The 23,141-nt window shown below is 35.8% G+C and overlaps 2 protein-coding genes across 6 annotated transcripts in view; both read left to right on the forward strand.

The window, feature by feature from the left end:
• spri (sprint) overlaps positions 1–23,141 on the forward strand; it is a 212,301-nt gene that overhangs the window by 72,009 nt on the left and 117,151 nt on the right. Inside the window, exon 2 of one of the 5 annotated variants that reach the window (XM_053752372.2) lies at positions 5,794–6,048. The exons of 2 other annotated variants lie outside the window; for them this stretch is intronic. In XM_053752372.2, the coding sequence (XP_053608347.1) occupies positions 5,873–6,048 (176 nt within the window). In that variant the 5' untranslated portion in view covers positions 5,794–5,872. The remainder of the gene's footprint in view (positions 1–5,793; positions 6,049–23,141) is intronic. 2 more of the 5 variants (XM_053752374.2, XM_053752373.2) reach the window with 2 other exon arrangements.
• On the forward strand, positions 2,199–5,687 carry LOC128674077 (uncharacterized protein K02A2.6-like). The gene is made up of 2 exons (XM_053752387.2): positions 2,199–2,322; positions 2,721–5,687. The coding sequence occupies exons 1-2, from the start codon at positions 2,309–2,311 to the stop codon at positions 5,497–5,499; spliced, it is 2,793 nt and encodes a 930-aa protein (XP_053608362.2). The 5' UTR covers positions 2,199–2,308; the 3' UTR covers positions 5,500–5,687.

Below are 23,141 nucleotides of genomic sequence, written 5' to 3' on the forward strand. Positions count from 1 at the left end.
ATACATATATGTGGCTATCTATGTTAAGTAAATCACAATTCTTAAGGACAATAGGGGTCGGTGGTCGATTCCCAGACCGTGTCGGACACACGATGCTCGACTTAAAAGTGATGCCAGCTGTGTAATTTGCAGCAATATGATGAGACTTTTCCTGCGTTTTATTGGCTGTTATTTTAACAACTCTTAATTTTCCCTCTTTGTTTTTTGCAGTTCTTAGTCGCTTTAGTTCTGATGGTATCATTATTTTGATGAATCATACCGAAATTGGTGGTTTTTTCTAGCACCTAAAACCGTTTCCATTATGATATAGTTTAAATAAATTTGTCTCCTATCTGGGAGCGATAAAAAGCACTTGCTAGCTGTTTCTCCTACAACGCAAATTGCAAAAGTCCAAGAGAATCAAAATAGAGATTCTTCTCATTAGTAAGTTTTCATTTTTATTTCAATCCCAAATCTTGCAACAAGCCTGACTTACAGCTCAAAAACAAAAAACGACAATGTTGGCTCCATGGCTGAGGAAGAAACCGGGAATACGCTGAATGAGAGAGAGAGATTTGAAAACATCCAATATAAAAACTGGTTCTTGAAATGACATAACATATACCATATTATATTCATTACCATTTTGTATAACTGACCAGGTTAATTATAGTATATATAGTACATGTAATAATAACAATATGATTGACAAACTAATTTACAATTTGTTAATAAATGAATAATTTCGTTTCTTTTATCGTGTCTGCATTATACTCGTATTGAACAAGGAACAGAAAGTTGTTACGGATCATTAGCTTCTTTTATGCTTGAACTGGAATATATTTTATTTATATTTCATAATGTACCTAGTTCAACGTAATCTAGATTTAGATTAATATAGGTTTAGATAAATTTCATTTATGACTATATAATGCAACCCAATTACGGGAACTCTCACTTGTTATAAAATTGATCGAACTGACAAGTTTCTTTGTAACTAAGTATTAGGCTTTGTCGTTATTATTATTTATACAATACAATACAATTATTCTTTATTGCACAAATTAATTACATACTATATACATAAGTACAAAATGTATAATCACACAAAGAATGAAATTTATTTGCCGAAATATATAAATACACAAATACAGACCTATGACCTGTAACATATGTATAAGTGGGTAGCTGTAATAATTAGCTATTTAAGATTGTCATTTTTGGAAGGCACTCATCTCCGCAATAAATTCCGTAGTGACCAGACGTGTTTTACTGTGCTCCCAACTATTCCTGCTTACATACTCTTCAGTGGCGACGAAAAATAATTGGACGTATACGTGTGCGTGATAAAACCAAATAAGAAATAAATACTTAAAATAATTATATGTAAAAGTGTCGTGTCGAGACTACAAGCGTATCAAGATGGCGATAGGCAAGATCGGTCCATTCGATGTTACGAAAGATTTGTGGGATTCGTACGTAGAACGTTTAGAACAATATTTTATTGCGAACGAAGTGAAAGTAGCAATGAAAGTGGCTACCTTAATAACTGTTATGGGGAGTGATGCGTATGAATTGATGGTGAATTTGTGTACACCGGACAAACCGTCGACTAAGTCGTTCGAGGACCTTGTCAAGGTCATGAAGGCACATCTGCAACCGAAGCCAAGTTTGTTAGCAGAGAGGTTCAAATTCAGGCAGCGAGTACAAAAAGAAAACGAAATAGTGATAGACTACTTGACAGAATTGAAAAGGTTATCGAAAGACTGCAAATTTGAGTCGGCCAGTTTGAAGGAGAACATTCGAGACCAATTCGTATGCGGTCTCAGGAATGAAAATATAAGACAGAGATTATTTGCGGAGGAAGACAGCATTACTTTAGAAAAAGCGTTTAGACTGGCTGTAGCGATGGAGACAGCAGAAACTAATGCGGCGTTGGTGGAGGACCGTACGAGGGCCGGAAAGAGTGACGGGCTACCAACGACATCAGTGAATCAGCTGAGATCATCGGAGAGGAACCGAGCGAGGCGTACTAGTACTTGGCACGGAGGAATGTATCGTGGCCAGAGCGATAAGGAGACAGGAGCTGGCGCGAGCGGCAGAAGCGGAGCGGGCAGCGATAAACGGTCGGCTGGAAAAAACCCTGATACAAAGAGGTGTAACGTTTGTGGTGGTCAACATGAGGCCACTTTATGCAAGTTTAGATATTACGTGTGCCGAGTATGCAACAAGGAGGGGCATTTAAAAAGGATGTGTCCAAAATTTAGAGGTGGTTATTCTAAGCTTCATCACCTTTCAGAACAAAGGGTGAGGTCCGACAGTGAGGATAATGACAGTGAAGAGGTAAATAATAATTGTATCGAATTGTATAATTTAAAAAAGTTTGCACCATACACTATAGACATTTTAATTGATGATAAAATGTTAACTATGGAGATAGACACAGGTAGTGCTATATCGTGTATTAGTTATGACTGTTATAATTATTTATTTCCATCCTGTCGAATGTTACACAGCGATTTGAGGTTGCGATATTATACTGGAGAAATTATTCACCCCGTGGGCAAAATTAGACCTTTAGTTAAATATAAAAAAGAGTGTAAACCTCTAGATTTATATGTAGTCGATTGTGGCAAAACTAATTTATTAGGTAGGGAATGGCTCCAGGAATTACGTATCGATCTGCCTGTGAGTAATTGTCATAATATTAAAAGTTCAACATTTAATTTGTCGGACTTCAGTTCCAGATATTGTGAGGTGTTTGAGGACGGGTTGGGAAGGTTCACGGGCGGCAAGGTCGGATTCCGACTGAAAAGCGCGGCGCGGCCGGTATTCCTGCGCGCGCGACCGCTGGCGTACGCACTGCGCGAGCCCGTCGAGCGCGCGCTCGACCAGATGGTGCGCGACGGCATCCTCTCGCCCGTCACCAGCTCCGACTGGGCAACGCCCAGCGTGCCGGTCATGAAGAAGGATGGTACGATACGTATATGTGGTGACTTTAAACTAACATTAAATAAATGCCTAGAGGTGGATCGTTTTCCATTACCGAGAGTAGAGGATTTATTGACTAAATTGCACGGTGGTCAAAAATTTTCAAAAATTGACTTATCACAAGCCTACGCCCAGTTAGAGTTGGACGACTCTAAAGAATGTACAGTTATAACCACTCACAAGGGTCTATTTATGTATAATAGATTGATATATGGTCTAGCGTCTAGCCCCGGCATTTTTCAAAGGAAATTAGAGCAACTTTTTGGGGACCTACCCCAAGTAGGGGTTTTCCTAGATGACGTCATCATTACCGGTTTAGATGATAAACAACATTTAGCTACTTTAGAAGAGGTATTTTCTAGGTTAAGGAAATATGGATTAAAAGTTAAAAAAGACAAATGCACATTCTTTGCGGACTCCGTGACATATTTAGGGTTAACAATAAGCGAAAAAGGAGTGCATACCTGCCCAGAGAAAATCGAGGCTATAAAAAACGCCGCAGCGCCCACGAATGTGACGGAGTTGCGTTCTTTTCTTGGGTTGGTCATGTACTATGCAAGGTTTGTTCCAAACGTAAGTACCGTCTTGTCACCATTGTATGAGTTATTACGAAAAGATAATAAATATGAATGGAATAAAACAAGGGATAGGGCATTCCAAAAAATTAAAAAAATGTTAGTATCCAGTGAGGTTTTAGCACACTATTCGCCGGATTTGCCGTTGTTGTTGACAACCGACGCGAGCAGTGTGGGGGTCGGCGCGGTCATATCGCACGTGACGCCGGGCGGCGAGCGGCCTATAGCCTACGCATCTCGGGCACTCAATACAGCAGAAAAGAGTTATTCACAAATAGAACGAGAAGCACTGGCAATTATTTATGGCGTTAGAAAATTTCACCAATACCTTTACGGTAGGAAGTTCACATTGAGAACGGATCATAAACCCTTGGTAACTATTTTTGGTGATAAAACGGGCATACCCGTGATGGCCGCCAGTCGCATGCAGCGCTGGGCTGTGATCTTAGCGGGCTACCACTATGACATTGAATACGTGCGCAGCGAGAACAATGTGGCGGACACATTATCCCGTTTGCCGATTGGGCCAGAACCGAAACCCCACCTTGAGGCTACTTATATTAAATTTATTCAAGATTTTTTACCTGTTACTCGAAAAGAGGTTGTAACCGAATTAGTTAAAGATGAGGTAATTAAAAGAGTAGTGAGGTACATACAATCTGGTTGGCCTCCAAGTTGTACTGATTCAGAACTCAAACCTTATTTCACACGCCGTAATGAGTTATATTTGGACATGGGCTGTGTAGTTTGGGGCTATAGGTTGGTAATACCTAGTAGTTTGCGTAAGAACTTGTTAAAAGAAATGCATATAGGACATCTTGGAATTGTAAAAATGAAAAGTATAGCGCGGGGCATAGTTTGGTGGCCAGGGATAGACGCCGATATTGAAAGAGTTTGTAAGGATTGCGCGACGTGTGTCGCAGAGGGGTCTGCCCCGCCACGGGCGCCTCCACAGTCGTGGCCGTATGCGCCTGAACCATGGACGCGGTTACATGCCGATTTTCTGGGACCCATCCAGGGTTACACATTTTTAGTAATTATAGACTCGACTACTAAATGGATAGAAGTGTTTCATATGAATAGGACGACGGCTAGTTCGGTTATAAAAGTATTACGTGAAACATTTGCTCGTTTTGGTTTACCACGACAAATTGTTTCAGACAACGGCCCTCCGTTTTCGAGTAGGGAATATGCTGATTTTATGAGTAAGAACGGTATAATGGTCACTTTTTCAGCCGCGTACCACCCGTCATCAAACGGAGCGGCCGAGGGCGCCGTCAAGCTTTGTAAGCGGGCAGTAAAAAAGGCAATGCGGGATAAAATTGATATAGACGCAGCGCTCCAGTCATATTTAATGGCTTATCGTAACGTTGAACATAGTACCACTGGCGTTTCACCCGCGTCATTGTTACAACATAGGCAGCTTCGGTCGAGGTTAGATCTTTTAAAAGGTGACAGGCAGGTAGTAGACAGGGTTCACAAAATGCAACAAAAACAGATGAATAGTGCTGGAGGAATGTTAAGGAACTTAAATGTAGGTGAGAAAGTTAAGGCTCGAAATTTTTCAGGGAAAAATAAGTGGTTAATGGGTACAATAGAACAAAAATTGGGATCTCGACATTATTTGATTGGTAGGGAAGAAGATCCACCCATAAAAAGGCATATAGACCAAGTTGCTACATTAAACGTACCATCTGCTTCTACTGACGCGGGTAACGAAGCAGAGCTTTCGACTACTGAGCAGATTAAGTCTGCTGAACAGGTAGTAGACACTTCAACTACATCCGAGCATCGTCATAGTGACGTCACATATGAAAGCGAGGGTGCGCAAGCGACGGAGCGTCCGGTTAACGAGACAACATCCACTAATGCACCACCCGTGAACCTTCCTTCCGGACGAGAACCACCCCGTGTCAGAAAACGACCTCTAAGATTTGGTTTTGAGATCGATTAGCTCATAAACAATTTAAGATATGAAGTATTTTATTTTCTTTTGTATAAATGTTATGTAAGGCCTTAGTATTAATTAAGTGGTAGGGTGTAACATATGTATAAGTGGGTAGCTGTAATAATTAGCTATTTAAGATTGTCATTTTTGGAAGGCACTCATCTCCGCAATAAATTCCGTAGTGACCAGACGTGTTTTACTGTGCTCCCAACTATTCCTGCTTACATACTCTTCATGACCCAACAGTGGGACGTTTAAATAGCTGATTATGATCATTAATAAATTGACATATTTATCTAGATTACCAATCCCAATTTCTAGTATCACAAGTTAAAAACAGTGTTCAAATGTGAATAGGTGTGATAATGAAAATAAATAAATGGGTGAAGTGAAAATGTTGATTACGAAGTATACGGCGATCCTTATGGAAAGTGCTAGAAGCGCTGAAGCGAGAAATTCGCTGTCTCGCTCACGACCCAGGGAAGCTGAGTGGTCTACATCATTGGACAGAGTAGTCAGACCACGGCCGGTGAGGAGACGACACTATCCACACAGGTATGTACCACACAAGTACGCTTTTGGGTCGAACTTAAAGATCTAAATGGCCAAAAAAATTGGGACAGATCTAGAATATCGTGACACATTACACCATAAGCTATTACATAATATTACCCCATATTACCGTTTTGTTGGGAAACAAGTCTATGGAATGAATGGGTCTTCGTGTAGCAAAAGTTCTGTTGGAAAAACGTTCATACTTGAAGAGCTATTTGGACAAAAGTTAATTGTTTAAAAATTCTGTTCTCTCAATGGTCTATGTTCAACTAGTTTGTTTGTGTTTTAAACTCAAGGACTTAAAATGTATTTATCGTTGTGATTTCCTTACCTTTTAACCCACTCCATATAACTCGTATCATGTCGAAAGCGTTGAATTTACCGGCGGCGTCAGTATACAGTTTGACATGACGTATATATTCATTGGCTGACAGCTCGAAGACTTTCAACAGACCGAGACCGATTCAAAGGTGCAGTTCTAAAGGACCCTATAGACTTTTTTCAGATAATTTATCATAAATCTTATATATGCCATCTTCAACACAACTGTCTCTTTCTCTCTCTAATCTAAGCGTTTTCCCGATTCCTTCCTCAGCCGTAAAGCGTCAGAGTTTAGGATCCGCTTTCCTATGTCGACAGTATCCTTGGTAATCAGACCATTGGGACACATATATACTGCTTGACAACACACTGAGAAGTGATAAACAATTTAATGGCAAACATTTAGTATTTCTGGATTGGTGTTACGTATCTATAGATCTTTATACACTTGTGTAATGTTTGACGATCTCGGTGGCGCAGATTTTAGGAATGTCTCACTCCGTCAACTTTCTAGATATTTTAGACACAGATGCTTCAATGAATCCTTAATTCTTTCGGATATTAAATAAACAAATAAATGGACAATTATACTCAATGGCCCATACTATGCACATAGGGCCTCCAGACGAACTCTACCATATTATTGAAGGTATATGCGAATTTTATTTTTATTTATTTACGATAGACTATAAAACGATATAGTTAAGTCCACTGTCATAATTGTATATATAATAAATACAACAGCGGCTTTTATGTAAAGCCCATACATTTTGTTTATTATCCTTATTGGTCTTTAATTTATTCTGGCTAATGAATGCTGATGAAAGTTTAATAAGTAAAATTGTCCGCCATTTTGAACAAATGTCCCGGTCAATAAAGGTGCAATATTAACATGTATATTTATAATTTTATAAGGATTATGCAATGGATTAATTACGTATATTTCTTATTCAAAATGTTGTTGCCTGGTCAAACTTAGGTATATTAGGTAAAAGGTATTTTGTTTTGTCTTCACTTCATAGTCGTATTCATCATGGCTGAGGTCATTACGTGGAAAGAAACACACACAACAACTTTCTTGGCATTATTAATGGAGTGGTTTGCCATTGCCTTCTCCATTTCACACACAAAATTAATAATAATATACCAGTATGCAGCTTTCATTGGAAGCAAGTGGTCTGTGAAAACTACTATACATGAGTCAAATGGTATACAAACTCATGTGGCAAGAGGAAAGTGGCAAAAGGATTCGAACCTGGGACCTATCGATTCATAGGCGGGCGTCTTAACCATTACACCACCACCGCTTTGTTTTGTACTTATTTCAATGTAAATCAGAATGAGTTTTCTAGAAAATAAAAAATATTTGAAATTAAATTTTTGTCGTTCGGGTTCTGTTATTATTGCAGTAGAATAAAACTCAATCACTTATTGTGAGTTGCACCGGATACTTTGACGTTGACTTTAATCTGCACGCCACGAACGTTTGGACAAAATGGCGTATTTTGCGTTTTTCACCGCAGTTTATAGTTAACGTCAATGTTGACTGGTGAAACCCACTCTTAGAAAAGAACACAAGATGAAACCATATTTTTTTTCCAAACATATACAAGCAATTTTGGGGCTTTTATTTCTGATACATAAAAAAAGTTAGACAACTTCAATTGTTAAATGAACTTGAATAAAAATCTGCAACTATATAAAATTTCCTATTTAAAGTAATAAAGTTGAATGGCGCCACTATGTACATATATTTAGAATAAATAACATAGGTATGTAATGGAATGCGGAGACGGGAAAGCTAATAAAAATGCGATTCCCGTAATACAACTCTGTTAAGTGCCTACTTTGACTACCGATATTGCATTCGATGAATATGTGAATATATATATATATATATATATATATATATAAACTATATATATATATATATAGTTTAAGTTTTTATTTTCTTCTAATGAATGAATATAGTATACTTATTTGTATACTATAACTAGCGCCGTCCCGGCTTCGCTCGAATAAAAACGTAGTAAATTATTCCCCTAAACCTTCCATAGGAAACACTCTATCATTTAGTGAGAACCGCATGGAAATCCGTGCAGTAGTTTTTGAGTTTCTCGCAAACAGACAAACGCGACAGAGGACTTTGTTTTATAATATGTAAGGATAAGTACCTAAAATAAAGAGAATTTTAGAAGTGGATAAACCATTGCACCAGTAAAATTATATTTGTCCAGAGAATTGCATGAAACATAACGTCATAAAAACTTGTAGCACCAATAAAGAGAGGCATTGCCCTCTGAGCGAATTGGTGCATCCTCCAGCATCATTCATTTGTGTTGACTTCCAAGATCTGACAGTTTCTATTGAACACAATTATGGTTTTATGACTCCAGTCATTACTATTTGAGTATAAATTTTAACGGCTAGAAACCTGCACATGTACTTAGTTCCATTGATTAATAAATTTCTAATTTTGTATCGATAATATTTTATGGTACAAGGGCAGTAGGTATAACTATAATAATAGTAGATAATAAAACATAAATAATGTTTATTGTACACTAATTTTCTGCTGAAGAAGTCGAAAAGAGCAACGAGAAACAAGCAATAGAGATCTAGAGAATTATTGTTTTAATTTTATTTGTACAATCAAGTGTCAGTCTGATATGAATTTCTGAATAAAATGCAACATGATTTGTTGTTCACACTCTATTATTCCGCATAAATTTAACTAATAACTTTACAAAACCAATCTATGTTCATGTTCAGTCCTCTGACTCGCATATATTCTCCACCATTTTTTGGTTCCGTACTTGAAAAGGTAAAAACGGAACCCTTATAGGATCACTTCGTTGTCAGTCTGTCTGTTGATTTTGTATTAATAGAATATTATAATAATAAATTAAACTATTATATATTTTATAAAACAAAGTCCTCTACAGCGTCAGTTTATTCGCGATAAACTAAAAACGACTGCACGGATTTTCATGCGGTTTTCACCAATAGATAGCGTGATTCCTGACCAAGGTTTAGATATATAGTTTATTATGTTTTTATCTGAGCGAAGCCGGGACGAGCCTATAATTTAATTATGAAATATTTAAGACAAGCCTTTGTTTTCTCATTGGATTGTGGCCCGAGAACTCAAACAAAAAGCCATCTTAAGTAAATGATACAGCATTCCAATAAGTATAAATAAACAATTGATGCAACTATGCACAGGAATGGCAAATGCATGCCAAAAAGCTACTTCACAGTGAATTATGCAATGCCACAAAATAACAATGATGATAGAAAGCATCTTCCAAAAATGGTAGCTTCCATTGTACATACCATAAAAATTTTATCTACATTTTTATTAAACGAGTTTTAAATTTATATCTATTTAAAAATCGAGTTAATATACAGGGTATGCCAAATATGAAAATATGACGTAAACGATACCTTGAGTAGTTCCTATATGCGAAGTTTCAACTTAATATAGGTTTAGTTTTAATGACTCTATTAACTAATAAAGAATTTAACTAATATTTACAATAATATTATACATTTAATTAAATGGCCAAGTTTTTGTGTGTGTTTCATTCCACGTAATGACCACGACCCACAGCCATGAGGAATACGACTATGGAGAAAAGAGGATTAAATGACATAAAGTTTTATTTTTTCAATATTAACACTTCTTCGGGTGGATCCGTGCTTTTATTACCTAATGATGTATTGTTTGTAGAAATTATTTAATTTTATTACTAAAAGGAATAAATTCTATCGATTCCTTAACTTGCAACAAAGTGCATTGGCCGTTGCACTCGTATCTACCGGGATTATCTACTTCATCGGAGATTGTGCAGTACTTGCAAACTACGCCATTCTATTGGATGCAATTTTAATTTTATTAGATTACTGACTTAGCCTATCTGTTGAAGGTAATAATTGAGAAAGTTGGTTTAGAATTCATGTTCTTTAATTAAAAATTTGAGTACGTTTGACCTTAATTCAGAACACGCAGCTAAAAAATGTCTATTCATTCTTGCAATGAAGAATTCTGTATTGTAGGATTCAGGAAATATCGACGCGAGGAGAAACATTACAACTTGAACAGTTCGCAGTAGTAAAGAGAATAATTGGATTGTTATAGGATATTAGTGGATTTGGTTTTTATATTTTTGTGGTACCATTTGGTGTGGTCGTAGGGCGACTATTACAGCAATAATCTTAGACCGCAGTCTCTGACGCCAAGCATATCATGGATTTTTGTAACTTGTTCTTCAAATAAATGCACATGTCGTGATTAATAACCATTAATCACGAGGTGAAAAGGTAATCTTAAGTTTTTCTTTTGCAACGACTATGACAACATTAATCTACTTACAATTAAAACGATAAAATTCTTGTGAAATTGAAAAAAAAATAAATAAAAGATGATAAATTATAACTATATTAAAATAGTATAATAAATTTCAGTTTATTTATAAAAAAAAAATTGAGACATACTGGCCACTTATGAACTATTTAACACGAAAAAAGTGTTTAATGATCTCGAGTGTGGACTCCATGCTAGTTGTAATTGCACAGTCGTTAACATACGCCACTTTTTGTGGACATAACGACATGGTTTTATACGAATGAAGATCTTAGCACTTAGCTTTTGTGTAAGTGATATTTAATGTGTTCGCGTTTTTATACCCTGTTAATGATAATAGATTATTGTTAACAGGGTAAATATACATTAAATATTTCCTCTAGCAAATAGACTGAATTTATATGTTTTTATTGCTTCTATGTGTAACATGGATTACATATTTACTTTATGTGTTAAAGGTAAAGCTTAATAGAAAAAATTTCTTAAGTACGGTAGTGTATGCCGATATTCACTTCCCCTCCACTACAGTGATATATTCGTAAGTCATAGCGCTGCGAGCAAGCGCTCAGTTGTTTACGAGACGGCGAGACGCACAGTCGTTGGAGCATCAGTCATGTGGTTGTGATGTACAATTACGTGCGAGGACGGGGCACGTAATCTCACAAGTATACCACAAGTACAATAAAATAAAATTTGTTATTTAAAAAAAATTAAATTAAATTTTTGAAATTGAAAATAAAATACAAAATCGATATCAAATGCTACCTCGAAAGTGCCCATTATGCTCGCTGCGTTCCGCTCTGAATGGCAATCGATATTCTTTGAACTAGGAACCATCTTACCGATATCTCCTTAGCGATTATCACCTTAGAGATAGTCAAAACCACGGTCCAAGGTTTAAAAAATATCTTAAAAATCAAAATCAACAAAAAAATCATATATCACCTACAAAGTGCTATGTTGTGCTAAGGTTCAAGATTAAATAATGAACCTACTTTATTCAGTCGGATAATAATCTAACAATCAATGGTTCCATTACTAACATCAGTGCTACGCCACTCAGCTGCATCGATTGCAACATCGACTGCATTCAATCGAGTAACGAACTAATTGTACATCGACTAACGTCACTCGATCTATTCAATTGACCGATTGACACGGACAAGTCGGACGCCTCTTGTCATATTGGAACGATATTAATGGAAAATCTATTACAAATGCATTTTCTAGAACCAACAATCTCTGAGTTAAGCCAGTGACGGACGGACAAACATGACGAAATCATAAAGGTTCCTTGTTTATTTTGGATGGAACCCTAAAAAAGAAAAACCATTACTTACCATAAAATTATCTAAATGTGAAGAAAGATATTGCGTCGCTTGATTGATAACCATGTGTAACATGAATGCACTCTTTTTTATGCAATCGGTTAAAACGATTTGCTTAATAAGAATGCGCTTGCGCAGATTCTTGCATCCGGTTGTATTTATTTTATGCACGATTTGCACGAGTTGAAAATGTATCATCAATGCTTTGAACAATATATGAGCTATAATAATATGTATAGTAAAAAAAGTTTCTACATTCATACTTAAAATGTAGGGCGCTGAAAAAACACTAATAAGGTAATATTAAAAAAAAAAAGTCTGTCTGTTTGTACACTCTAATCTTCGGAACTACTAGACGATTTAGATGGAACTTTTTTGTTATATAATAAAATATGTATATATGTACCTAGCTATGAAACCGGTGCAAAATAGAGGGGTATATTTTTTTTTGAAAACTGGAACAGTAAACTTATGCCTTACTCTAACGGACCATCTTAACTAAAATATATATCCTATTGTACTTGTGACACAGATGTTTGTCTGCCGTACTGGCTGTATTGTGTCCGATTCTGTGTTTGTGTCCATCGATCGATACAAGCTTAGTGTGGGCCGTTGAGTGTTGTCCATTTATTCAACTGTATGTAGATATCTAAAATTTATGGAGGCAAGCAATACGAAAAGATTTCCTGAAGTTCTCACGGGAATTAGAACTTTCTCACATATGAAGCGAGTAATAGCTATTTTTACAATACAATTTTTACAATTACAATGTGGCATATAAACTTATAGCAACAGTGTTGTAATCTTGGTGATATTTGCACAAGAATCGGTTACCAAAGCTCGAAGCAATCACTTCTCGTATCTGTGGCGTAGCTATCGGGGTGCTAGACGATGTTGTGTGCAACAGGGGATCTAAGTTTTATGGGCCCTCTGACTCTTCCTAGCGATCTATTTGTCGCATATTAATCGTTTTATAACTTTCGAACGTATTCGATAACTTTCGCACCGTTGCTCTGATTTTTATGAAATTCAAAAGGTATGTAAGTTCTGTCAATAGAATTTTAAAGTTCGCGAGGCATCAAAACCGGTTAAATAGTTTTTTAAATATTCACAATTTTGTAAAAACTCAACAAAAATTTGTTGTGGTTTAAGTTCGCGGCGAACAACTAGTAAAACTTCATCTTATTTGTCTGTGCCCCCCCCAGATATTTTTGCACCAGGGCATATACATTCCTAGCTACACCTCTCCCGTATCATATAAATGTCAGTACAGAAAGTACAGTGATCGGTCAACAATGAATCGTTTGCGATAAGGACGCAATGCTGACATGATTGGACATTATGACTTGACGCGCATCTTTGTTGAATAGGTTTAACAAACACTTCATTGATTAACTCATGCGACTCGACTCGACGCACAAAAGATTTTATAAGTACTTACTTGTTTATGAATAACTGAAAAGTGATATTATAAATTTCTCTAAACTGGTAATTTATGGATAAAATTTAGAACTGTCTAAATCTCGTCCGACGCCCAACGTCTATTCTCTCAATTCTCATCTTCGCGAGTTTCCAGTTTCTTTCTATGCTGTGATGTCTGAAAACCGAGAGTTACTATAAAAAATGAACCTTTGAAATTTCAATTCAATTCGAAAACCTTTGAAATCCAGTCGTCAGTCCTCCTTGGGAATTCTATTGTTACCTATCAGCTGTCAAGCCCTTTGTCGCCTTGGGAACATTCGCGGGAGGATATTCAGTGGCAGACAATTCAAAATTTACATTTATCTCCAACACATTATTTCCTATTTCGCACAGTATAATGAAATTTAGGTACAACGGCCTAGTAATTAAATGTATAACAATAAAATGACCATAACGGCACAATTAGGGCCCGAGGGCGCAAGTTTATAGCTGGCAGTTCATTAAAAGTTGCGGCGCCTGCGGTCCGGTGGTTTTTACCGAGTGATCCCGCTTGAGCTCGCTGGGGTGACCATATGGTCAAATTAATGTGGATATCATCTTTCTTCTTGACAGATGACCACATTAAATATCGGCTAAATCCTGAAGTTGTGTAAAAAAATTTTTTTCTTTGATAAAGAAATTCAATTCAATATTCTTTTCTGAATATTCAGATGTAACTTTACTAAGGACGCCTGTTTGACATCAACCCTCGTTGAGAATGCAATTGTTGCCTATCAGCTGCCTAGCCTAGTTATAGTTGCTTCGTACAACATCCATTCGAAGGTATGTAGCGACCCTTTTTTAGGCCGGAACCACAAGCCTCAAATGTCATCCACCAATATTTTTATTTTCTGATTTGGTATGACAGTTCAAGCACCAAACGGGTGATAGGTTCTTCTGTTACATATGCACATTATCACACCTGTTTCCCATGGGGATAGACACAGACTAAGGATTTCCACTATGATCACCTGCAAATTCACTTTGCAAAGTGTGATATAAAATAAAAAATCAATATAATTATCGAAAAAAATATGGAAATCACTGTCACCCTACACCGAAGTTCCATGTGTCCTTTAGTTTGAGAAAGTTTCAAATAATTTATTTGAAAACTGAAAACAGACTGAAGCGTTTAAAACTGAGAAAATATGTTCTCTACAACAGCTTTTGTTTAAATTTTGCAAGTTTCACTTCCTTTCCGTCAGTTTGTTTCGTTACAGTTTTTGACGACCTCTGTGGCGCAGTGGTAAAGTTCTTGCCACTGAACCGAGAGGTCCCGGGTTCGATCCCCGGTCGGGTCATGATGGAAAATGATCTTTTTCTGATTGGCCCGGGTCTTGGATGTTTATCTATATAATGTATTTGTTATAAAATATAGTATCGTTGAATTAGTATCCCATAACACAAGTCTCCAACTTACTATGGGGCTAGCTCAATCTGTGTGATTTGTCCTAATATATGTATTTTTTTCCATTAACGTGTCCTTTCCCGCACCTTTTTATTGACGACAATACAGATACAACTTGTACGGTTACTCAAATGTTCTTGATAAATGGATGGAAGTCAACCAGGTATCATCGTGACTTATTTCATGTAATCAATTATTGTTAGTGTAGTGACTTTATCATATACTAGCTGCGCCCCGCTCCCGGGAAATTTCGGGATAAAAAGTACCTTATGTGTTAATCCAGGTTATATTTTACCCGTGTACCAAATTTAATAACAGTCCGTCCAGTATATATTGCTTGAAGAGTAACAAACATACACACCAAACTTTGGCATTTTTAATATTAGTAAGATATAATAATACAGAACGCAACGCAGCCGCGTAAAGACTCATCAGCCTGTCTATTATTTGATAAATACATTTTATTGCTATTTTAAACTGATGAAGTTGTAGAATATATTAATCTGAATCAAAACAACTGATTTATTTCGTGAATACAGATAAGGTAAGCAGATGTTGTGTAACAACGAGTTCTGTATCCCGCCATAAGGCATATGAAATTAACAAAACAATTATTATTCTTGGAATGATTAGACAAGTGTGTGTATCTACGTGCATCTCTAGTTCAGTCATCAAATAAATGTTATATCTGTTTATCACAACGACAGACACAATTAACTCACAACTGCCAAATGATCACCTAAGTTTAAAGAAATAAGAATAAAACTTAACATTGTTTACAAATGCATTATGATTTATTATCAAATATTTGTATAGGTACTATCGAGCAAGAAAACAGGGATGCAGCCTACCTGATGGGAAGTGCCAGGGGTGTCTTACGCGCGTTTTTGGCCTTGAATATATCGTTTCACAGTATTTTTGAAGAACTCCATTAAAAGAAAAATGCACAGAAATACCAATTTGAGATGAAACTAAAGGTGAAGGATCTAATGCATGTTGACATTACTCCAGACGAAGGTTATTGCTCATAATATTGTGGCTCAAGCATGCGGCGTATTAATCCTTACAAGCCTGAAGTTTGAGAAGTCGGATGAGTCACGCCACTCGGTCGTTGCAAACTTGTGAGCTCCCGCTAAATTAACTGCCAGATTTGGCAACTTCGTCTTAGTGGTGAGATGTTGATACTCGCAGTTCACACCATTGCCGTCTAGGTCGCCGAACTTGTCAGATTCGGTATACATTGCTGTTTTTTCATTGCGGTAAATAAACACAATCATACATACTACACAATGTTTAAGCATTGTCGTCGACATTTGTCCGAGTTTGGCTATAGCGTGTAGCTGACACGCGAAGAAACCTTTTATCATTTCGGATAAGTTCGTTGATAAAGAAATGTTTTAAAAGCTTTTTTTGGACTTAGAAGTGCAAGAAAAGTGAACTCCGTCGAATTTTTCGTAATCTTATTGGTGCAATTCTTTCACTCATAGGAGAAAAAGATACAGTATCACGTATTTATGCCTTACGGGGTAAACAGGGCCTTGAGTTGCAAAATTCGAAGGCCACGTTTATCTGTACGGTTGGAAGTTAATTGAAGAAAGAAATCCTAACTAATATTATAAATGCGACAGTAAGTCTGTTACCTCTTCACGTCCTAACTACTCAACCAATCTTCTTGCAATTTTGCAAACGTGTAGTTTGAAGTGTGGAGAAGGACATATGTACCTTTCATCCAGGAAAAATAACTGATCACGCGAGCGAAGCCGCGGGCAAAAAGCTAATTGAGAATAAATAGTATCGCCTGAGAAGAATGACTGATATTCTTTTAACAACACATTGTAAAAAAATTATACTCATGTTTTTGCAAATAAATAATCTTTGTCTTTGTCTATCATTGTGAGATTCTTCAAAGAATGTGATATTAAACATATTTAACCTTTGTGAAATGTCCGTCTCTGTAGTTTTCCTTAAATAGGAATTAACGGTGCCCTAAATATATGCAAAAGCGCAGACGGAATGCTGATATTTGCGTAGGATTTTATTTAAACGCGACATGTTTTGGCGAAAACGTACTTGATGACAATAATGATAATATTATATTATCAAACTGGCAACCAGTTGAAATAAATTAAACAGCACGGTACGTGAGTTTTGTTTGCTTATTTTCGGTGAAAGGAAATAATACCTATTAGTGATTTTTTTTTTGTGAAATGTGTACTAAAAACGACCTCCTCTATTTCTTCTTCTCTATTCCTTATTCCATTGGCAATGCTATTGTAGCCTATCAGCGGCCTAGGCTGTGTGTCCCTTAGTCGTCTCGTACGACATCCACGAGAGGATATGAAGTGGTCGTTTTCTAGGGCGGAACCACACGCCACGATGTTTCCCGCACACTGGTTGACTGTTTTTGCAACTAGTTCTCACTAGATGTCGGTAGGTAGTTGTAAAAGCAATATCAGATGCCTTTACCCGACTTGAATAAAATCTGACACAAGTGTTAGAAGACTCGAAAAAAAACTTATTAAGTGATTAAGATTGTAAAAGAAAATATTTGTTTCAGGTAAATAGCACTATTGAAACTACTATGGCTGAAATAAACGTTAACGAAACGGTAAGTCTTAAAGACAATTTAAAATCGTTTTAAATAGTTGCTAGTGCAGTCCAGTGCGGTGTTTGCTTACCATCAGGCAACTCGCATGCTCGCTTGCCTACTATCTATCTATCTATATAAAAGAACAAGCGTGTTTTACTACGCCCAGCCTAAACCATAGAAGCTATTAACGCGAAATTTAGGCAGTAGCTTTAGGTTATTACGCAGTGCTCAGATAAGAAAGGAATTTTCAAAATTCAACCCCTAAAGGGGTAAAAATTGGGGGTAAAGTTTGTATGAAAAATAACGAAAATCTTTACTGATCTGCTTGAAACTTGGCACTAATGCAACAAAAATATTGAAACCCGTGTTTCAGGATTTTTTAAAATGTTACCTTAGGGTAGTTAAATGAGTGTGAAAAGAAATAACGAATAATCCTATTCAAAATTTCGTGAACTAAAGATATGAGTAGACAGCTCAGCCGTAAACACCATTGAATTCACGTTGTTACTGTTGATGGTTCGAATCCTGAAATTCAATTATTTTGAATGAAATCTGACTATCTATAGGATGATTTATGTGAAAGTTTTATTATGATTTTACCAGAGCGAAGCTGGGACGGGCTGCTAGTATAAAAAAAAGTTTATGTGACACTGAAACCTTCTTTTGTGCTTATTTCTATGTGTTAAAATAAATATTTATTTGTTGTACCTACATAAGTTACCTAACTATTCATCATAAGTTAGATATACCTAGAATGATATTAATTCAAGAGCTGCAATATGCATAATAGTGTGAATACCTCAGGCATACCATAGCACACTGTCACGGTATGGTAATGTGGAATATGCTTTGTGCAATGAATGGGCTACATTCTTAAGATGGTAAGGTTATGTAATTGTAGATATAAATTATTAATTATTACATTCTAAAGCAACATAAATAATAACATAATATGTATATAACTATAATGAGGGTTACATTAGGCTTGAATAGCCTAATGTACTCAAAAAATATATTATTTTGATCAATTTAAATTCATGAATTACAAAAATTTGATCAAGTATATAAAATATTATATATTATATATTTTTAAGTATTACATTACTTATGAAGTCAATAATTAGTAGTAGTTTTACCCACAACAAACTAAGAGTCGGTTGCGAGAAAACGTTACACCATTTCGTCTAAACGTCAGTGGCGTGCAGGTTAAAGTCAACATTAAAGTTGCCTGGTGCAACTTACCTAAATGTTAACGTAACAAGAAGCAAAGAAGCCTAAATTTATTATTAAAATAACCTCAAACCAAACGATCACGCAAATAATTTAGCGTGGGCTATGATGCAATCACGCCCACACATCAGGATACTGCATTTCGAAAGTGCATTGGATATTATCGTCTCACTTGGGCAATTCGCTTTTTTGCATATTGAAATGTAATAATATTGCGGTTTGCGTTCAAAATATTTGTAAGCCAATTGTGGCAAGACACAGACGAATTTATCATTATTAGGTATACAAGGTTTTATTTAGTTTAATCTGGTGTTAAAAAAAAGTATAATTGGCGGTCTTATCGCTAAAAGACACTACCAATAAATAATGCATCAATAGGTTAAAAAATTGTTTAATTTTTACGATTTCAGCTTTTTTCTATTTTTATGATGTTCAGTTAGACTTTGTTTTAATAAAACAGGATTTATAACCAATTTCGGGGAGTTGGAGCGGCTCCAAAATTGTGTAATAAAAAGCGCAAGTTACTTAAAATTTTAAAGAAAGACTTGAGCCAATTTTACAGTTACTGTCCTTTGAATTTTTCATTGCGCTCTAAAATGTAATTTCTTTGACGAAAAGTTTTGCGGTGGTGTAGAAGTCAAATGATAATATTAAAATTAAAGGAAGAGACGTTCACAGAGTGCCTGGTTTATGTTAAAAATGGAACTGGTAAGGTTTGAGTAAATTTAATCAATTTGATAGGTGACAATAGCATTCCCAAGGAAGTGTGAAGTTAGGCGGTTGTAAAATCACAAATGATAATTTCATTATACATCTAGAAGAAAATATTTATTGCCGAGATGAGACTGTATTCTGACCTGACTGGAAATGAAACCGAAACCCTAATTAATTTAATTCTAGGACGGTATGAGAATTAGAAGTAGATTAAACAACAGTAAATCTAGCATCTAATAGTCTAGACAGAGCTATCCTGCACCTTACTCTCCTCTCCACTAGATTTATGCTCACAGCTTTAATTGCAAATTCAGCTCTATATCGACAACATAAGGTCGACAGCATATGCTGGAGAACAGGTAGGAAATAGTTAACAACAATCCAATTATTTAGACAATTAACGTCGTCCTTAGACTGAGCATAACTAACACATTCCGCAGTGGACAAGAGTCCATTAGAACCGTTTGTCACTTGAGAATTTCCTGTAGTCTTATATTTATTTCGACATATAAATGTTTATTTTTACTACAACACCCGATCATTTTGTGACTTTTTAGACAATTCTAAATAGCGAACTTTTATCACTTACATATAATAAGGATAGATACTCTTATGACCGAAATCTGAATCATCACTCACTCACATTATATACGGAAAAAACTATCAAAGTTTTCAATAACATGAATTTTTCGTAATCTCCGGGAACCACCTGATATATCCTGTCGTAATTTGGTCTGCAATGTATTTTTTTATTGTTTATAGATCAGTAAATGATTTATGATTCGTCTACAAACTATTATATGTTTACTATCAATCATTCGGATGTTAGCTGTAACACCCAAGGCGGCGTAACCTAATACAGTGGGTTAGTCAAGGTTCTCAGTAACCGCAAAAAGAAACTGGCAATTATATACTGGTCTTTACTATTGGCAGTAATTTCAAGGACTGAAGAACTAGTATAAAGATTGTTACTTTTTATGAGCTTTTATTAATGTACTGTTGAAGCAAAATTTGTTCAGGTGGAGTCTTACAACTCGATTTCAAGCACACGTCTTCAACTTGAGCTGAAGTTATACACGTTAGATTAAAATGCATGATATACATAACCTGAGGTACCCTAGAGCGTCTCCCGACAAATAAACTCCTCAACGGCTGTCTGGGCAAGACATGACTTTTTTGTAACGCATTGAATGCAATAAATCTCTCTGGTAACAATATAAGCTTGTGTAAAAAATGAAATTTTTGTAAGAAACTTATTGCAATTGAGATCATCCTTATAGCTAGGCTTCTCTCGTAGAGTTTAAGAAATACCATTTGAAAGCTGCCTGCATCCGGCTTGAAGATATTCAATTAATAGTTTTATTAGATGCATTCGATATTTAGTTAGCTGTTAATTAAAATTATTGATGAGTTTATTATCCTCATTAACCTCCTTGGTTTTTCTTCTTTTATATACTATTTTAGTCTGTGCAGCAAGACACTATTCTGTCAAAGTAAATTATCTACTTTTAGTACCTACTAACTATACAAATACGTGTACATGTGTAAATGCCAATAACAGTGCACTAATTTTAAGCCTGTATTAGGAGTCTTCGTCAAGTTAAATTCTGTCTAATCTTGTCAACATCAGATGTTACCCATTAAGGGCATTTAGTCACCGACAATTTGCGTCCAGAAATTAGGTCAAGCAAAGTGACTATAAACGTCATTGTGACGTCCTGATTGATTGAAAGCGAAAACGCTTTAGAAAGCTAAGTCTCAAGAAATACGATCCAACGAGATTTTAGATTAATATCTCTTGATAATTTTGTATTGTTCATATTTTGACAAGTGTCTTCAACTTTTTCTGATTTAAAAATATATTTTATGGCGAAAGTCCTTCAAGACTCAGTTTCAAATGAACCAATGCCATAATTTCTTACTATTCTTCCATTTGTATGAATATTATTTGTCCGTCATAGCCAATTTACTAGCTTAGCGTCAGTTTAAATTGGATTTTGAAAGCGTACGAAACCCCACTTAAAAAATATCAACGAAGATATTAAAAATTCTACTGAAGTTACAAGAAATCTTATCCCTGTTTTTACAACTGCGACTCCAATTAAAGCAAGTCCAAGATTTTAATGAGTTCCGGGACTTTTTTTACGGAGCCTACGTTAATAACGCGATTAGGCGCTGTCTGGAAAGTTTAAAGATGTGACGAGTTCTTTTGTCGATTGTCGACATAGTAGAGTATACTTGGTCGGTAGTTTATAAAAGTGTTAGTATTGATTAATGCCAATAAGTCAAGTTGATCGCTAAACTTAGATACTTATCCTAATAAGATTATATTATGACTTGAACGTACCTTTTCATCAATGGTGTTTTTAATTCCCTAACGCTATTATTAATATCAGTCTACAAAATAATCTTCTATTCTATAGTTCAGAATTTAAACAATAATTTTAGGTTAGCTAGCTAGATATTGAAAATCTATTAAATTATATGACAAATAAGCAAAGGCATTCGACAAAAGACTCTTAAATAATGTTTTTGAGAAACTATGATAAATGAAACATGTTTTATACAAACTATTTGTTCTTGAAGTGTAAAAAGGCAGTGTTTTATTTTCTACCGTTTTCAAGAGCTACGTGCCACTTCACTTTTTGCCCGAGCGAGACGCCTGGCTGACTTAGACGCGGTACGTACTCACTCATTTGCTATAGACAACTTAGCAGGCGCTTATAGATATTTATGATTGTGTTGTAGATACATTTTCTGTGGTTGTTGTTCTGTTTATAATACTCATTTTATAACAGTATATCTCATCTAGCCGATAACATGTTTTTTTTTGCAATATTTTGTTTTATTCGCGGAGAGATTATTCTATTTTTGCGTTGAAATTGAGACATATATTATTTTCAATCATGTCCATTCCATAATACATAAAACATTTAGTTATAGTCAGTCTCGAGGTGTCGGTGGGTTTATTATATATCTCTCTCTATCTATAAATAGACAAATTTTAATACAACCTGTATCTCTAGAATATTTCACTAATTCCTGCTTGCTATATCATCAAAGGCTCGCGCGTGCTTTTCGTATTAATTTCAAACTAAAGACAGTTGCATATAGTAATTATGATATTAATCCACAAAACATATTCCATCTATACAAAGGTGTGTCTAATGAGTCTGCAGGTACAAAAGAGGAGCTACTAAGTGAATATTCAGCTTAACATGGATATAAATTATTCATGGATGAGGTAAACGGGAGACGCGGTGGCGTGATGCCCTGGAATTAATTAATTGGAGTTATATCGTTTGATACCTATATACAAATGTAGATATAAATAGAAGGTGTATTGTGGTGAGAGTGGCCAAATATACCTACGTCAGATGTGTCGATGATTTACGGAAAGCAGGCGGTCGAACATTGCTGTTCTTGAAAGCTAAAGCTAAAGCTACATAAGTCAAAACTGTAATCCCAAAGTCAGGAGTCAGGCAGGCAGCTGGTCGTAAAATCGCAGCCAAATATTAAATTTGATTTAGTTAACTTGGATCCCGAACTTTGCAGTTTAAAACACTCACAACTAGAGAACTAGAGATGAACAAAGACGAAATTAGGTGCTTATTTATTTATTTCTGGCTATCATGATACGTATCGGGCTAAATTTCCGTTACTCCTAGATCAGCT

The sequence above is a fragment of the Plodia interpunctella genome, chromosome 12 (assembly GCF_027563975.2).
Source record: "Plodia interpunctella isolate USDA-ARS_2022_Savannah chromosome 12, ilPloInte3.2, whole genome shotgun sequence".
In the NCBI taxonomy this organism is placed as follows: Eukaryota; Metazoa; Arthropoda; class Insecta; order Lepidoptera; family Pyralidae; genus Plodia; species Plodia interpunctella.